The following is a 19,220-nucleotide window of genomic DNA, read 5'->3' as shown; positions in this document are numbered from 1 at the left end:
TCGGTGACCTAGAGTTAACAAGAGACTCATGAACCGGTGGACCTGTATAACCAGAGGTAGAAGCAGTGTTTGTGTGATAGCAAAGAGCAAAATGCCAAACAGAACACACATAAATGTCTTGCTTTTCCCAATCAGGGAAGAGTCCTCAAAGAAAAAACAACAACGAATAAACAAAAAAAACCCGACTCACCTTTGGTAGAATATGCTTCAGCAATCATCCTCAGTCTATAAGGAGGAACGGCTGCTAGTTGCAAATCATCCAGGCCAACCCTGGCATATGTGTTGAGAGCTTCTTTGTAATCTCCTTCCACATAGTTTAACTTGGCCATGATCAAATTGGATTCTTGTAGGAATTCTGACTAGAAGGAAAAGGAAGAAAAATATTTTCCTGCAATATTGCATTTAGGATTTTCTTCCTGCAGAGCCATCTGTTATAGTTCACCTCCTTTCAGGTATGTGCACTGTTCTGTTAGAATTATGGATCAAAACGACTATTCTTGGTGAAACTCTCAGTGGGAACAAAACAAGAAATCTGCCATAAACCAATCAATCCCTTCTCTCTTTCCCCTACTAATGATCTTATGGTGACCCAGGGCAACAAAAGGACAGCCCCCAAGAGAAGGTGAAGATGAACAAAGGAGACTAAGGCATGAGTAAGAAGCAAGCTGCAGACGATGGAAATAAGGGGACATTGATGCCTCATGGTAGAGAGACACAAAAGCATTGTGGATGACCTGAAGCAAGGCTTCCAATCAATCAATCAATCAGTCAATCGTATTTATTGAGCGCTTACTATGTGCAGAGCACTGTACTAAGCGCTTGGGAAGTACAAATTGGCAACACATAGAGACAGTCCCTACCCAACAGTGGGCTCACAGTCTAAAAGGGGGAGACAGAGAACAGAACCAAACATACCAACAAAATAAAATAAATAGGATAGAAACGTACAAGTAAAATAAATAAATAAATAAATAAATAGAGTAATAAATATGTACAACCATATATACATATATACAGGTGCTGTGGGGAAGGGAAGGAGGTAAGATGGGGGGATGGAGAGGGGGACGAGGGGGAGAGGAAGGAAGGGGCTCAGTTTGGGAAGGCCTCCTGGAGGAGGTGAGCTCTCAGCAGGGCCTTGAAAGGAGGAAGAGAGCTAGCTTTGCGGAGGGGCAGAGGGAGGGCATTCCAGGCCCGGGGGATGACGTGGGCCGGGGGTCGACGGCGGGACAGGCGAGAACGAGGTACAGTGAGGAGATTAGCGGTGGAGGAGCGGAGGTTGCGGCCTGGGCAGTAGAAGGAGAGAAGGGAGGTGAGGTAGGAGGGGGCGAGGTGATGGAGAGCCTTGAAGCCCAGGGTGAGGAGTTTCTGCCTGATGCGCAGATTGATTGGTAGCCACTGGAGATTTTTGAGGAGGGGAGTAATATGCCCAGAGCGTTTCTGGACAAAGATAATCCGGGCAGCAGCATGAAGTATGGAGCTTCCATTCAAGAGACCATTAAGAAGCAACCAGAATAGACTCAAGAAGGGAGTAGGGCAGTCAGAAATATTAGCATTGGCCTAGGATGAAAAAAAAATCAGGGATGGCCTAATGGAAATTAGGTGGGGAGCCTAAAAAAAAACTTTAATATACTCTTTGTTCTTTCTATTCCCTCTTAGAATGGTTTAATGGGAACTCTGAATATTTGACGCAGGCACATGTTCTTATTCTAAATGCTCTTAATGTTCTTACTCTAGAGCAGGGGTCAGCAACCTTTCTGTGGCAATAGCCAAGCAATGAAACCTTTGAGCTGTTAGTACACAGAGGCAACCATACAACATAGGTGCACATTATCATAGTTTACTTCTTGAAAATGTAATGGTTATCAATCAATGGTATATCAGTGTTTACTTTTTACAGAGCACCATACTAAGCACTTGGGAGAGTACAACAAAGTTGGCGGATATGTTCCCTTACCACCAGGAGCTTACAGTCTAGATGAGGACACAGACATTGAAATAAATAAGTTATGGATAATTACATAAATGCTGTGGGGCTAAGGGTGGGGTGAATATCAAGTGGCCAAAGGGTAAAGATCCAAGTAAATATATGACGCAGAAGGGAGAGGGAGCTAGGGAAGAGAACTGAATCTGGGAAGGCCTCTTAGAGGAGATGAGACGTTAATAAGGCTTTGAAGGCAAGGAGGATGGTGGTCTGCCATATATCATTTGAGGGGGGTGATGGGACGGGGGTGTTCCAGGCCAAAGAGAGGATTTGGGAAAATGGTCAGCAGAGAGGTAGACAAGATTAGGTCTACAATGAGAAAGCTAGTGCTACAGAAGCAAAGTATTGTAGGCTGGGCTATAGTAGTGAGGTAAGATAGGAAGGGGCAAGCTGACTGAGTGTTTTAAAGACGAAGGTTAGGAGTTTCTGTTTGACGCAGAGGTGGATGCACAACCACTGGAGGTTAGTGAGGTGGGAGATATGAACTTAACTTTTTTTTTGGAAAAATGATCCAGGCAGCAGAATGAAGTATGGACTGAGGAGGGGAGAGAAGAAGGCAGGGAAGTCAGTTAGGAGGCTGATGCAATAGTCAAGGCAGGATAGGAAAAGTGCTTGAACCAACACAGAAGCAGTTTATATGGAAAGAGGAAAGGATGGATTTTAGCACTGTCGGGAAGGCAGACAGACTGGATATATGGGTTATACGTGTTTTGACCCTTATCCCTCACAATGGCAAACGTTTTAAATGCCTCAATACTTACCCCACCTCTGCACAGCCACTGGGCCAATTAACCCTCATCCTCACCCCAACCTCAGGGCCCAGGTTCATTCATTCAATCGTATTTACTGAGCACCTACTGTATGCAGAGCACTGTACTAGGTGCTTGGGAAATACAATTCAGCAAGAGACGATCCCTGCCCACAATGGGCTCAAAGTCTAGAAGGAGGGGCCGGTGGGGGGGGAGTGACTAAGCTCTAAACAGAGTAGTTTGGTGAAGGGATCTCAGAGTGAAATTTTGGGCTGAGAGAGACCCTTATATGCCTGAAATTTGAGGAGACAGTGGTCTACTACAGAGACAAAACAGAGGGACTCAGAAAAACAAAAAACAAGGCTTGTTGACAATAGAGGAAAGGAGAATGGCGAGTAAGAGAAAGGGGAGGAATTAAAGAAGGAAGGAGGAGATTAACATAGACAACATATTGTGAGAGGTGAAAAAACAAGAGGGTTAAAAGTTAAGAATTTCTTTGGTATGTCATCAAAACTCAGCAATAACTGATGTAGAAATTAGCACTGTGGTTCTCCACCAAACGCAATATCACTATTTCCACTAGTGTTGAATAGCTCCATGGGGATTTAGTCTCAAAACAGGATTATGAGGCAGCCTGTCTAAATTATGAAAATCTGTATCAGGGGAAATTTATAATGAATATGTCATTTTTCCCCTCTAGACTATAAACTCCTTGAGGTCAGGGATTGTGTCTACCAATGCTATTTTAATAATGAAAATAATAATAGTAGTTATTTGTTAAGCACTTACTATGTGCCAGGCGCTGTACTAAGCACTGGGGGAAACAAGCAAATCAGGTTGGATATAGTCCCTGTCCCACATGAGGCTCACAGTCTTAATCCCCACTTTACAGATGAGGTAATTGAGGCCCAGAGAAGCGAAGTGACCTACCGACAGTCACACAGCATACAAGTGGCAGAGCTGGGATTAGACCTTAGGTCCTTATGACTCCCATATCTGTGCTCTACCCTCTAGGCCACTCTGCTTCTCATATCCACCCAAACCTTTAGCATAATGCTCTGCACACAGAAAGAGCTCCATATATACCACTGATTGATTTCATTTTTTTAAAGCCTTAGTTCATGAAATTACATAACTGTGATATATTTCAAGCAAAAAGAAAATAATAACATGGCTTTCCAGAATCCATTTAGAGAAATATTCACATACATTACCAACACAAGAACTTGAAAGTTTGTAAAGTAGCACTAGGATCAAGGACATTAATAAATATGGTGGAAGCAACTCTCTACTATGACAACTGTCTCTAAACTTCTATACGATACAAAACTCTTTCAAATTTCTTCTAATATTCTTGCAGGAATAAAATTAGGCAGAGACACCCACTTGAGGTTTGCTGGAAATCTCAAACTTTCAATACTCATGCCAATCTTCCAAGTGCTCATAACTTCTCCAGATTTCGATAAGTACCTTTAGATTTCCTCTGTCAATTGCAGCAGTAAGATGCTTCCGGACCTCTGTCAGCTTTGGTCTGGGGCCCCGAGGACTGGCACCCTGTTTAAATGGATTTTCTTTCAAGAACTGCTCTAGTTTGGACTCCCCGAGAAGCAGTTCAGCCATGTCATCTACAAAAAAAAAAAACAGTCAAGGTCAGGCAGGATTATATTTGTCTGATACAAAAAGAGGAAATAAACCCAATTTTCCCATAATTAGAAAGTTGTGTCTTTGAAGAATCTTGTGTTCACTGACTCCAAGGAAACTAATGTGTTAGGGGCAATGAGCGGCACTTTACAAAGAACTGGGGTGGTTACAACATCTGCAGATCAGACACAGTCCATGTCCCACACTGGGCTCATGGTCTAAGATGGCTTGGAGATACCATCTTGACTGACATTTTTCAATGTAAATTCTTTATCTTTATGTCCCTCACCAGATCTCCCCCACTTCAAAACCTTACTGAAGCAACATGAAGCCACTTAGTGGAAAGTGCATGAGCTTGGGAGTCTGAGGTCATGGGTTCTAAGTCCGGCTCCACCACTTGTCTGGTGTGTGACCTTGGGCAAGTCACTTAACTTCTCTGTGCCTCAATTCCCTCATCTGTAAAATGGGGATTTAAGACTGTGAGCCCCACGAGGGACAACCTGATTACCTTGTATCTACCCCAGTGCTTAGAATGGTGCTTGGCACATAGTAAGCACTTAATCTACCATCATTAATAATAACCATCATTATTATTGAAGGGACATCTCCACCAAGAAGCCTTCCCTGACTAAGCCCTCCTCTCTTTTCCCACTCCCTTCTGCACCGTGATTACTTGCTCCTTCATTCATCCTCCCTCCCATCCAACAGCACATAAGCATGTCTCTCTCTATATATATATCTGTAATTTATCTATTTATATACTTATTTATATTAATGTCTGTCTTCCCCTCTAGACTGTGAGCTCGCTCTGGGCAGGAATGTGTCTGTTGTTATATAGTACTCTCCCAAGTGCTTAGTACAGTGATTTGCACATAGTAAGCATTCATTCAGTCATATTTATTGAATGAACCATCAGACTACTCCAGGCCAGATCACAGGTCAGCAACAGGCACCCACAGTGTGAGCAGGCACGGCCCGACGAGGGTGACGCCATTAATTCTCCCTCACCATTCCTGGGCAGGAAGCGGCTGACCCGACCTCACCCCTTTGAGTCGGAAAGGGGATGAAACTGGGAGTCGACACGGCGGCTCCACCCCTTGCTCTCTGCCGGCAGGATGGACAGAGCTCCTACCATCCTCAATGGCAGCAGAGCAAGCTGGAGGTGCTATCACGCCACCCCCAGCATCTGCGCAAACAGCCGGAGTGATGCCTAGCACGTGGGGTCGGGGGAGGCGGGGGTGCCCACCACTTCAAGCCCAGAAAGGGAGCCCTTGTCCCCACCTGGGCACCGAGCAGGTCACAGGTGGTGCAGCAGCAGAGGGCAACCGCCTGTCAGGCAGGGAAGAACAGGGAAGCAGGAGACATCCTTCCCCACCTATCCCAAATCACAAAAGTGGCAAAAGTGAAGAGCCCCATCACCACCCCTAAAGAATACAGAAAAGGAGATTCATTCATTATTATTATTATTAATAATAATAATAATAATAATGGCATTTATTAAGCGCTTACTATGTGCAAAGCACTGATCTAAGCCCTGGGGAGGTTACAAGGTGATCAGGTTGTCCCACGGGGGGCTCACAATCTTAATCCCCATTTTACAGATGAGGTAATGAGGCACAGCAAAGTTAAGCGAGTTGCCCAAAGTCACACAGCTGACAATTGGCGGAGCCGGGGTTTGAACCCATGACCTCTGACTCCAAAGCCCATGCTCTTTCCACTGAGCCATGCTGCTTCTCTGATTCATTCATTCATTCATTCAATCGTATTTATTGAGCGCTTACTGTGTGCAGAGCACTGTACTAAGCACTTGGAAAGTACAAGTCAGCAACATATAAAGACAGTCCCTACCCATGGATTTGCTCAACCAAGTACTCCCTGAGTGTAGGGCTCCTATCTGTGTATGTCCTGCCCCTTGATGTCTCATCTAGAGAAGATGGCCCTGCCAAGAGAGGAGTCCATACAAATGAATCACTACCCCATAATATAGGATCATAACAAGTTGCAAGGTCACCTTAATCCACCCCCTTCTTTCAGGAAGAATGACATTTCTCCTGTTACTAGAAATACCACAACTCCCTCCTTGGTGACCTGATCAGAAAAAAACATTCCTCATATTTAATATAAATGCATTAGTTTACTTTAGGTCTTTATTCGGTGGAGATGGAGAATAGCTGGCTACCCTCCGTTTAGTATTCTTCAAATACCTAAAGGGCACTCACGCACCACCTTTTCAGTAACTGAATGAACCCAAATCTTCGGCCTCGCTTCTCAAAGATCTCATTTTCCACACCTTTAATAATCTTTGTGACACTCTTCTGTATCCTTTTGACATTCCTCTCTAAGGACCTAAGAAGGAGTGTAAGAAATACCATTACTGGATTATAGCAATGGTCATTCCACCAAAAATATTCACTGACGGCAGCGGCAAGATACTTGGAAGAATAGTGTATAAGCTGCCATCTCTGACCTCCATCTTAAAGGTTAGGGATGAAAAACGAACATTCCGAATTTCACTTCTAGGAACCCATCATTGCTTTTTTGTCCACTAATTCATCTAAAACCCACCTTAAAACATTCTGATATGTTTGATCTACACACAGCCTTAAACTGGTGGTGAAAAGTTTACCAGGAAACCTAACTTCCCTAGAATGCAAGCTGGAGAGCAGGAGTGGGGACAGAAAAGAGATAAGAAGGGCTTGAGGGCTGAACCTGTTCTATTTCTGGAGGCCCTGTAGCATGGTAGCTGCTGAAGGTCTGTCCCCCATGACCCTCAATACAACACAACCCAAATAGGCCCCCCTGGATTTTCCCAGAGTTCCTCTAAGTCCACCTCAACTTACTGATCAACAGTTTTCACTGAGTGCTTACTGTGTGCAAAGCACTGCACTAGGTGCTTTGGAAAGTACATCAGAGCTTAGTCTACAGCTTCAGTGCTTAGCAGTGCCTGGCACATAGTAAGCGTTTCACAAAAACCATTGAAAAAAAAAAGAATTGGCAGATATGTTACCTGACCACAAGGAGCTTGCAGTAGAGGAGAAGTTTATAGTCTAGTGGACTACGTGACAGATTCCATCTGTTTACCACTTACAGACAGGAGAGTTTCTTTTTGTTTGGTCATTTGAAGCCAATCACTTTCAAGATTTAATGAGAGGTCCCTCACCCTTTTCTAATGGGACTTGATGAGCAACAATCCTGAGATCATTCCTGCCCACAACCTTTATGAATCTCCACACTTGAATCAGATTTGAGCTCTTTACTGGTGGAGCCCGGTAAGGATCCCTACTCTAATGAACGAGACCCACCTTACCATCGATAAATGCTGAACTCCTGCTATGCCCCCTAGAATGGGCTTCCTTTTCTAACTACTGCACCACATTTCTGACTCACAGTCAACTTCTTATCCTCTGTGGCCCCTAGATATTTCAGTCAAGATTATGCAACGCCAGCTGCTCATTCTCATCTTGTACTTGAGTATTTTTATTTTCCCCCTAAGGTTACCACCTAGTATTTGTCCCTACTGAATTTCACTCTGCTTGCTTGCAACCACTTCTCCAATTGAGCAGACCCAACCCCCAGCTTGATGGCATCTGCCAACATAAGAAAACTCTCTATTACATCATCTGGGTTAACTCAAAGAAATCTTGCTCAATGTATGACCCAAGACCAAACACTCTCTGAACACCACCCCAGCTATGAGCTCCCAAATAATTGTGTGACCTACACCATGTTGTCCCTTTAGGACTATGTCATGCAGCACAGATTCAGTACTTTATGAAGTCGAGATAATTGCACTTTTTGGCTTTTTCTTGACTGATCACTCCCATTAATCTGTCATATGAAACTGGATTAGTCTAAAATGAAACTATGCCAACTAGGTCCATATTTTCTTCAAAGAGTTTGCAAATTAAGTCTGTGATCATTTTAATCCAGCATTTTACCAATTACAAAGTTAAATTTCAGTCTAACTTTTTAATAGTATTTATTAAGCACTATGTGCCAGGCACTGTACTAAGCCTATCATGCTGGACACAGTCCATGTCCCACATTGGGCTCAAAGTATTACTTGTATTAATCTCCTTAACTGAAGCACAGAGAAGTTAAGGGACTTGTCCAAGGACACACAGCAGACAAATGGCAGAGCCAGGATTAGAATCCAGGTCCTTCTGATTCCCAGGCCTGTACTCTGCCCACTAAGCCATACTATTTCGCTATCTTCTAGGGTCTTTGGCTTTCAAGGAACTTACAAAAGATAAATGTATACATCCACTTACTGATTTGTCATTTGCGGGCTAGTGAACTGAAATGGTGAAAAAGTAGTCACAGGAAGCATTTTAATGGCATTAAAATGTAGTGCTAATTCTGACCAAATTCCCTACTGAAATCCTAGCCTAATCTCTCTCATTCAACCTACATATTCAGTCTGTCACCAAATCCTGCTGCTTACATCTACATCTCTAGAATCCACCCCTTCCTCCTTACTCAAATTGCTACCACACTGGTCCAAACACTTAAGATATGCTACCTTAACTTCTGCATTAGCTTCCTAGCTGACTTCCCTTCACTCTGCTGCCCAGATTTTTTTAAAGAGTATTTGTTAAGCGCTTACTAGATGCCAAGCACTATACTAAGCACTGGGGTAGATACAAGATAATAAGCATATAGTGGATAGAGCACAGGCTGCAAGTCAGAAGGACCTGGGTTCTAATTCTGACTTTGCCACTTGCCTGCTGTGTGACTTTAGGTAAGTCACTTAACTTCTCTGTGTTTCAGTTCCCTCATCTGTAAAATAATAATGATGGTATTTGTTAAGTGCTTACTATGTGCAAAGCACTGTTCTAAGCACTGGGGAGGTTACAAGGTGATCAGGTTGTCCCGGGGGGGGGGGGGGGGCTCACAGTTTTAATCCCCATTTTACAGATGAGGTAACTGAGGCACAGAGAAGTTAAATGACTTGCCCAAAGCCACACAGCTGACACTTGGCGGAGCCGGAATTTGAACCCATGACCTCTGACTCCAAAGCTCGTGCTCTTTCCACTGAGCCACGCTGCTTCTCAGAGGAGACTAAGATTGTGATCCCCATTTGGGACAGGGACTGAGTCCAACCCGATTATCTTAGATCTACCCCAGTGCTTAGTTCAGTGCATGGACATAGTAAGCCCTTAACAAATACCATACCACCACCACCACCCCAAAAAAATAGGTTAGGACACAGTCCCTGTCTCACATGGAGCTCTCAGTCTTAATCCTCATTATACAGATGAGGTAACAGACACAGAGAAGTTAAGTGACTTGCCCAAGGTCACATAGTACACAGGTGGCAGAGCCAGAATTATTTCTAAAAAGTAATTCAACCCTTATTTCCCCACACCATAAACTCCAACAGTTGCCTAGCCATTTCCACATCAAAAAGAAACTCCTTAACATCAGTTTAAAACACTCAATCAGCTCTCCTCCTTCCACCTAAACACTTTTATCTAGTCCAGTGCAGCCTGCACACCTAATTTCTGCACCTTGATCTCATCTCTCTTGCCAATGACCCCCAATCCAGGGCCTTCCTCTGGCCTGGAACTCCCTTCCCTTTCATAACGACAAACTACTATTCTCCCCATCTTCAAAGCACTACTAAAACCACATATCCTCCAAGAAACCTTCCCTCATTTCCCCTCCCTACTCCCATGTGCTTGGTCCTGCCCCGTAACCACTTTGATACTCACCCCACTCCCACAGCACTTAATTATATATCCTTATACTCTGCTGCTTCACCTATTTGTAATTTATTTCAATGTCTCTCTCTCCCATTAAACTGCAAGCTCCTTAGGGGCAGCAATCATGTCTTCCAACTCTTTTGTACTGTATTGGGAAGTAGCCTGGCCTGGTGGAAAGAGGCCAGGCCTGGAGCCAGAGGAACTGGGTTCTAATCCCAGCAGCATGGCCTAGTGGAAACAGCCCGAGCCTTGGTCAGAGAACTTGAATTCTAATCCCAGCTCCATCACCTGCCTGCTGTGTGATCTCTTCTGTAAAAGACAGTTCCCTCATCTGTAAAAGACAGAATTATCTTCAGTGGTATTTATTGAGTGCTTACTATATGCAGAACACTCTACCAAATGCATGGGAGAGTACAATACAACAGAGTCGGCAGACGTTCCCTGGCCACAACAAGTTGCCTCCCTCCTAATAATAATGGTATTTGTTAAGCACTTGACTTGTACTTCCTAAGCGCTTAGTACAGTGCTCTGCACACAGTAAGTGCTCAATAAATACGATTGAATGAATGAACGTACTATTTGCCGAGCAATGACTGTGAGCCCCCATAGGCCCTGATTTATCTTGTCTCTTATGCAGCGCTTAGTAATGCTTGGCACCTAGCAAGCACTCAAATACCACAATTAGTACTCTCCCGAACACTTAGTACAGTACTCTGCACACATCAAGTGCTCAAATACCATAAATTTCAGCAGCCTCAAATACTCAAGGGAAGGTTTTGTTTGGCAAACACTGAGAGGAACAAGCATGTTTGGCTTCTCAAGCCAGATCGCACGACACTCAACTGAATGTGGGTTAACCCAAAGTTCAATGTTTCGAAGCCAAAAGTGAGCTGGAATCAAAGAAACGGCAGATAGGCACGTAAAGGGACTCCTCACCACAGTGGGATGCTCTCACAAAGTGAGGACAGAACATGGCTGTTTCCACCACTACAGCGGGCCCGGGCCATACCCTTCAAAGGGCCAGCCAATCTCCAGCACTGGTGCCCACAACCCCAGCTTCTCAAACGATCCACGACCAAGTCCCACCAAACTATGCTGATCCATTTGTTCAGTCATGGGATTGGAATTTTTCCCCAAGAAAATTTTATCACTTTGGCTCTTTCTACTCTCAAGAAATGTTTTTACCATTCACATGATTATTAGATTATTAAATCAGAAAGGAGCTCCATGTTTGTCAGCAGAATCTGAAGCTTAAAAATCCCCACCACAAAACCAAATGATCATATTTTCAGGTACTATTAATATACACCATTAAAAAAAATGACAATTTTAAGGTCCTAAATCAGCAGAGCTGATTATTGTCCCCAATTTGAAAAGGGTTAGCTTCACTGGCACTCTGCACCCAGCCAAAAATATTTCTAAATTCTAACACAGGGCTCAACAGTACAGAAAGAATTGACTCCAAAGAAAGTCAAAGGAAACCACCACCTAAAGTGATGTTTCTACATCAAACACATGAGGGGGGAAGAGGGACAAACAGACGATCTTACATCACTGAAATAGAACTTTCTTCCAAAGAAATCTTTCTTTCCTGGAAGCCTTAACTTCAAAGGTCTGTAAATTCATCACATGAATGAACTTAGTTTTGAGTTTGTTTTCAAAGCTAGTTCATTATTGAGGTTTTCTTGATCAATGCCTGCAAAATCCTCCCTCATATGGAAACCAGGAGCAATTGAAAAATAGCTTAAATATGTCTCTAGCTTGACATTTATGGTAATGCCTTTCTAGTCTTTAATGACATTTTATTTTATTTTAGTGTCACCAACCACAAGAGTAGTCATGATTTTAAAAATAGATCTGCCTGCTCTTTCAACTCACCTCTTAATGCCCCCACTAGTTTATCAGGACCTGAGCAGCTTCCACATATGGAAGGCAGTATGGAGGGAATGGGTCACACAGGGTTGGGATCACCATGCCTTAGGTCCGGCTCCTTCCCTGGAACTAGAAAATGGCCTCGAAGGCCAGGAGTGGGCAGAGAAAAAGATGGCCGGCTGCCACCCCAAATCCTGAGCCCTTCAACAGAAACTGAATTCTTCCAGGAGGGAAGAAATTCAGTTACAATGGGCTCAGTGGGATAGTATCACTGAAGTGTCCTTGACATACTACACCCACAGCATAGAGGGACGTGAAACAGCCGGGCTTAGCCATCAGTGGTGAAGGTTTCTGACCAAAGAACCTCCTAGGGTGTCTCGCAGAGTGGACAGTAGCAGTAAGGTTGCTGAAACAGGCTGGCTGAAATGGACAGCAAAGATCACAGTGGCTACTGAGGCCTGCCGGTCTGAGTTCCTAACCATGCAAAATTGGTATTATGGTTCAGCCACTTTGGCCATATACGGGCTTTTGTACATAACACTCTTGCAGTGTGCTGCTCTTCAGGCCCCAGCAGGAACTGGGAATTTGCTTGGCAGAAGTGATAGCATGTGGCTGGCACTGTAATCAATTCCTTCACACAAATTCTCTATCCTGAATTGAGGGTTCTCTCTGCTGTAGACGGTGGTCTCTGTTATCACTGTAATCACTGGCTTGGTCTATACCACTATTTCTAGCTCTTGTTCTGGGCACTTAGTCCATAAGCACTGACAGAAAGGCAGGCAAAATGAAGGGCCTGGCATGTTGGCTTAAGAAGACTAGTTTTGCACAGTGCCCTCTGAAGGTCAACAAATTAGGGTTTGGTTTAGCATCTGAAGATTTCCAATTCTCACACAATCTGAATTCCAAAGAAAAACTGTCACTGTCAGTCTCATCACCTAGTCTTCTTACTTCAATCAAATTTATCATGTTAATTATATGCAGAACATTGTACTAAGCACTTGGGAGAGTACAATATAACAGAGTTGATAGACATTCCCTGCCTACAGCATGCTTAGAATACAGCCTCTGCCATATGTGACTCTGCTCCCCGTATTCTGCCCACAACACCCTACTCCTCAAAAACCATCAATCATTACTCATTCCTTTCCTCATCAAGCTGAAACTCCCAATTATTGGCTTTGAGGGCCTCCATCAATATATACTGAGCTCCTACTGTGTGCAGAGCACTGTACTAAGTGCTTGGGAGAGTACAACAAAGTTGGTAGGCAAATTCACTGTCCACAGCTCTCTAGCTCTTATTAAATCCACTCATCTCCCACTGCACCGCAGTTTGCATTTTTTTATGCTCTAAAAATAATGTAATCATGGTGCCTTTTTCACATTTCTCCCCCTCCTGCCTCCAACTTCTTGCTTACACCCCTCTGCCTGCCTGGAATTCCCTCTCCCTTCAAATCTGCCAAACCACCTCTCTCTCCCAATTTTCAAGGTCCTTCTGAAGTCCCTTCTTCCTCTGGGAAGTCTTCTTATCTATAATTTATTTTTATATCTACCCTATAATTCATGAACTTTATATATGTAGCTCCTTGAGGGCAGGGACCCTATAGTCTAAATCTACTGTACTCTTCCAAGTGCTTAGGACAGTGCTCTGCCCACAAACACGTCTTCAATAAATACCACTGATTGACTGCCAAAATTTTGCAGCAAGAAAGCCCTAAACTTGTTCAAGATCCTTAAAGGAAGTTTGCTGCAACAGAGCTTGGACTAGGGAGAGGAAAGATGACTAGATGAAATGCACATTCATTCAATCATATTTACTGAGCACTTACTGTGTGCAGAGCACTGTACTAAGCACTTGGGAAAGTACAATATAACAATAAACAGTGGCATTCCCTGCCCACAACGAGCTTAGACACTGCACCTGCAATGGGGAGATTTTTGGCACTCACAAGCGAATGTGTATTTCAATCGCAAGACCACATCTCCTCCCTCCTCCTCCTCAGAGCTTCATTTTAGAAATCTACACATCCAGTGGCCTTCCAAGTGGTAACCAGAGGTGAGTGGGAGTCTACTTGAACTGGGTCTTGTTTCCAAATTTGCATGACTAGTGTGAAAGAGCAGCCACATCAAATGTTCTCCCAGGTGCTTACTGGAAGATTGTCAGAATAAGAACAAGAGTCTCCACTGTTAAAGCAGTAAAGACACAAATATGTAGGAGTAAAAAAAAAAATCACGCAGTTTTTTAAATCAAACCAACCCTCATATCTGTCCAGTGAAAGAATTATCCCAGATGTTATCAGCTTCCTGTAACATTGCTCCATTAATGAATATGAGGTTTTCTTCATTTACAACACCCAATGAGTGGTGAAACAAAATTGCTGCCCTGGTGATCATGCTGGCACTTTGACAAGTTTATTCCAATTAAAACCCAAAGGAACACTGCAAGCTCTGCAACTCTACACTAGGGAGAAGATTTGTTTATAAGCCCAATAACCTAAGGTAACATTCAAGTCATCCAGTGACTGGATAATGTCACTTGGCAGGATCGTAGTTTCCAACCCAGGGTTTTGTTTATGGCATTCGTTAAGTGCTTACTATGTGCCAGGCACTGTTCTAAGCACTGGAGTAGATACAAGGTAGTCAGGTTGGACACAGTCCATGTCCCACTTGGGGCTCACAGTCGTAATCCCCATTTTACAGATGAGGTAATTGAGGAACAGGGAAGTTAAGTGACTTGCCCAAGGTCACACAGCAAACAAGTGGTGGAGCCAGGACTAGAACACAGGTCCTTCTGACTATCAGACCAGTGCTCTATCCAATAGGTCACGATCCTTCTTAGGGCTTTTGCCACTAACGTGGCCTTGTCTCATTTGTGTTGGCACGGAGATTCACTGCCTTCACAGGGAGCAGCAGTGGGCTAAAGGTCCTTATAGGCCGTGCCCCGTGGCACTCTAGGAAGCACTTTAATAAGCTGCCCTGTCTGATTTAACAAGCTCCCTGGACAAAGAGGGCCAGGATGTATTTTCTAACCTGGGCCAAATGGATAACTCTCTTGGACATTTCTAAAGGCTACTATGTTTAGGAGCTTTTCTCCTCAGGAAGCCAGCTTCTCTGGGTGGGGAAAAGGGAACTAACTTTATGACTTTTCAAGATCCCTAACTCAAGGAACTGAATTGCCTTCATTGTGTGCTCTGTGCGGCAGGAAGCCTGCTAGAAAAATATTATCAGACTCCCCTTCCTCAAGAAGAAAAGGAACTGTCTTTCAGGAAGTGGTCCCAGTTGAAGTATTTTCTTAAACAAAAGTGTCACTGATATTTCCAAGCTCAACCCAATAAGCAGAGGAGGGAATCCTCGTCCTTGGAAGAGGGACATTTTCTGCAGAGTTAGAACACCTGAATAGAGTACTGGTCCAAGACAAAAATGATTGCAAGTCCTCAGTCTGGGCCCCTCTCCATCTGGTTAATAGTAATAACAATAATTGTGGTATTTGTTGAGTGTTTACTATGTGCCAGGCACTGTACTAACTGCTGGGGTGAATATAAGCAAATAGGGTTGGACACAGTCCCTGTTCCACATGGGGCTCACAATTTCAATCCCCATTTCACAGATGACTGTGAGCCCGCTACTGGGTAGGGACCGTCTCTATATGTTACCAACTTGTACTTCCCAAGCGCTTAGTACAGTGCTCTGCACACAGGAAGTGCTCAATAAATATGATTGAATGAATGAATGAATGAGAGAACTGAGGCCCAGAGAAGCAAAGTGACTTGCCCAAGGTCACACAACGGACAAGTGGTGGAGCTGAGATTAAACCCAGGACCTTCTGACTCGCAGGCTCACGCTTTATCATTTACACCATGCTGCTCACTGCTGGCCCACATAAGGCTCACCAAGGTAATAAATTACTCATCCAAACTTAGCAGAGAGCTGATTTTCACAAGCGATGGCAACAGCAGTTAACCAAAATCTCTCAGGATGTAGAGGGCAGGAGATAATGACTAGAGAGCCAGGAAGAACATTAGTTTAACCCAGAAATTCAAGGACCTTACAGGTGGCTTAAAGCCACAAGGCTTTTGTTTTTTGTTATTTTTTTAAATGGTATTTGATAAGCACTTATTATGTGCCAGGCATTGTACAAGATATAATCTAATCAGGTTGTACCAGTCCATGTCCCACATGGGCTCACAGTCCTAATCCCCATTTTATGGATGATGTAATTGAGGCGTAGAGAATGTGAGTGGCTTGCCCAAGGTCACACATAAGTGGTGGATATGGGATTAAAATCAATCCAGGTCCTCTGAGTCCCAGGCCCGTGCTCTTTCCACTAGGCCATGCTACTCCCACAAAAGGTGAACTATCCCAACCCTTGTCAGGATTACTCTGTTCCTAAAGGGTCAGAATTCCATTATGGGGTCATTTGGGTCCACAAAGCAAAATTCTACAGCTGAACTCCACTGAAAAGATTATATACTCCGGTCCCCTGCCGTTGGGCAGGTGAGTTTAAAACTACCCAGGGTTGATGACTGAAAGGCTTACATCAAAGGGGTGGGTTAGGCACTGGAAACAGAAGGTCAGGAGTTGAAAAAGCAATTCTGGGAAGGTTTGTATATTTCACAAACACTGCACACTGTATATATAGTTGTCTTTCACACTCAAAGAAGACACCACTGATGGCAAAATTCACCAGTGAATGCAACATGTTGCTTGGGTAGCTAGTGGTGATGATGATGATGGCATTTGTTAAGCACTTACTATGTGCCATGCACTGTTCTAAGCACTGGGCTGGATACAAGGTAATCAGGTTGTCTCACGTGGGGCTCACAGTCTTAATCCCCATTTTACAGACGAGGGAACTGAGGCCCAGAGAAGCTAAGTGACTTGCCCAAAGTCATGCAGCTGACAAGTGGCAGAGCCAGGATTAGAATCCACGACCTCTGACTCCCGAGCCTGTGCTCTTTCCACTAAGCCACACTGCTTCTCCATGCTGTCTTCCACTCGTCTAGGGATACCACCCAGCACCAAGGTGTTGTAGGGAGCACAACTTCAAGCTGTACGTGTAACAGGATTGTAGTAAGTGCCTTTCCCAAGGCCGGACCCAGAGACGGGAACCTCCGAGGACTCTTGGCTCCCCTGCTCCTGCCTGGGGTGATACAGAAGGTAGACCTTTTAAACGTTTTCCACCTTTCTCCACTTCCTGAGTCTCCTCCATCTTGTACTCCCTGGGACTGGGGCATTGTATGACGAGAATTTGTTGCCCAGAAACTATGGCATCACTTGAAGCCCACAGACTGGTCAAGTGTGGATACAACAACCCAACACTGGGTGAGACAGGCCAGCCTGATGAAGGGTGCCTCACTGAGACAGGATCTCGGGGCATCTTGTTCCAGAGAGGTCTTTCCTCACCTGAGTGGGAGCTGACGGGGCCTCACTGGCAGACAATTGCTGGGATCAGGCCTTCCAAAGCTTCCCAGAAATATAAGTCTGGTAAAGCAGCTTGGCCTAGTGAATGGAGCATGGACCCGGGAGTTAGAAGGACTTGGGTTCTAAGCCTGGCTCCACCACCTCTCTGCTGTGTGACCTTGGGCAAGTCACTTCACTTCTCTATGCTTCAGTTACCTCATCTATAAAATGGGGTTTAGGACTGTGATTCCCATGGGCGACATGAATTGCATCCAATCTAATTATTTTCATTTGTTCATTCATACTTACTGAGCACTTACTGTGTGACCTATGTGCTTGGGAGAGTACAATACAACAATAGACACATTCCCTGTCCACATGACCTTGCAGTCTAGAGATGGGGAGACAGAAATTAATGTAAATAAATTACAGATATGTACATAAGTGCTGTGGGGCTGTGAGAGGTGCGGCGGAGAACAAAGGGAGCAAGCCAGGGTGATGCAGAGGGGAATGGGAGAAAAGAAAAGGGGGAGCTTAGTCAGGCAGGAGTCCTGGAGAAGATGTTCCTTTAATAAGGCTTTGAATGGGGGGTAAAGAGTAATTATTTTGCATCTAACCCAGTGCTTAGAGCAATGCCCAGCACATAGTGAGCACTGAGCAAATATCATTTAAAATAATAATTTTTTAAAAATCTGCCAGCTTCCAAAAACTTCAGCCCTGGCCTAAGCCCTACTCAGACGCTCCTGCTGTTTGCCTGCTCCAGTCTATTCGAGCAGAGGACAACCTTTTATTGTTGTTGCTGTTCTCTGTTTTATGCTCTTCCTCTGGTTTGTGAAAGTACAAAAAAACCCAACACCTCTTCTCCTTTCCCCTGAAACTCTTACTTGGCAATTCCAAAAATCATTCTCAAGGATGGCAGACCAAATGGGAGGGGTGGCAGGAGGGGCTGCTCCGGTGGAGAGCTCATAGAGATCTGAAGATTCCACCTGTTCTGTCTACCAGCCATCTGGCTGGGCACAGAGGACCTGGGCAAGGGAGTGGGGATGGCTCAGCACAAACCACCACCTTCACCACAAAACCTACTCAGGCACACGTTCTGCTGGCAACAGAAGATATCTCTCCCCTCTTAACCCATTTAACAGTGCTCACCCAAAAGGCAAGGGGTCAGAAAAGACACATGACTATATTTAAAGTGTGCCAACAGATTCTCATTAAATGCCACTCTCAAGAATGCCGTCACACCGGCAGCATCTTCAAACTGAATACTCAGTCAATCGATGGTATTTACTAAGTGCTTGGGAGAGTACAACAAACTTAGCATGCAGGCACTCATTGTGTTGTAAAGCAGGAAGGGTAGTCCCTTTATATTCCTCTTCCATTAGTGTAAGCTCCTTGTCAGCAGGGACCCTCTTGTGTTTCTGGTGCACTTTCCCAACCACTTGGTATAGTGCACTGCACTCCATAACTGCTCAATAAAAACCATTATTACTACTGCTACTTTTATCATCTTTTATTCAGGAAAAACAAGAAATATTATGTAACCATCGTTTTCTAGGAAGGGATATCAGACAGTTTAATACCACTTCTAAATTTTCACCTGAAATTTCCACTCTCCAACTGGCCCATAAGGAACATTTCTTTCCTTCGGCAATTTCCTCAGGACTCCCTCTTTTTCCCTTCCCTTCACAGTCCTTCCTATTTTCCACTTCAGAACTGGCCCCCTTCTCCAAAACAGCCCAAAGAACTCTCATACAAACAGGAGACACCTACTTTAGAAGATAACTATACAATTCCTTTGGCTTCACAGAACTTCTAAGTCAAAAGCTTCCAAAGTGGATAGGCTTGGCCTAGATTTTAGTGCATTCATCAGTTCAA

The 19,220-nt window shown here is 44.2% G+C and overlaps 1 protein-coding gene across 5 annotated transcripts in view; it reads right to left on the bottom strand.

Moving 5' to 3' along the window:
- The window catches only part of TTC7B (tetratricopeptide repeat domain 7B), a 263,032-nt gene that overhangs the window by 223,653 nt on the left and 20,159 nt on the right, over nucleotides 1–19,220 (bottom strand). For 3 of the 5 annotated variants that reach the window (XM_038770024.1, XM_038769853.1, XM_038769766.1), the window contains exons 2-3: nucleotides 4,201–4,355; nucleotides 191–359 (exon numbers count right to left, since the gene is read on the bottom strand). In XM_038770024.1, coding sequence (XP_038625952.1) covers nucleotides 191–359; nucleotides 4,201–4,355 — 324 coding nt within the window. Of the gene's footprint in view, nucleotides 1–190; nucleotides 360–4,200; nucleotides 4,356–5,652; nucleotides 5,672–19,220 lie in introns of those variants that run through there. The other 2 variants (XM_038769940.1, XM_038770103.1) reach the window with 2 other exon arrangements.

This window comes from Tachyglossus aculeatus, chromosome 1 (assembly GCF_015852505.1).
Source record: "Tachyglossus aculeatus isolate mTacAcu1 chromosome 1, mTacAcu1.pri, whole genome shotgun sequence".
Classification (NCBI taxonomy): Eukaryota; Metazoa; Chordata; class Mammalia; order Monotremata; family Tachyglossidae; genus Tachyglossus; species Tachyglossus aculeatus.
This window is presented reverse-complemented; position numbering and strand designations above follow the sequence as displayed.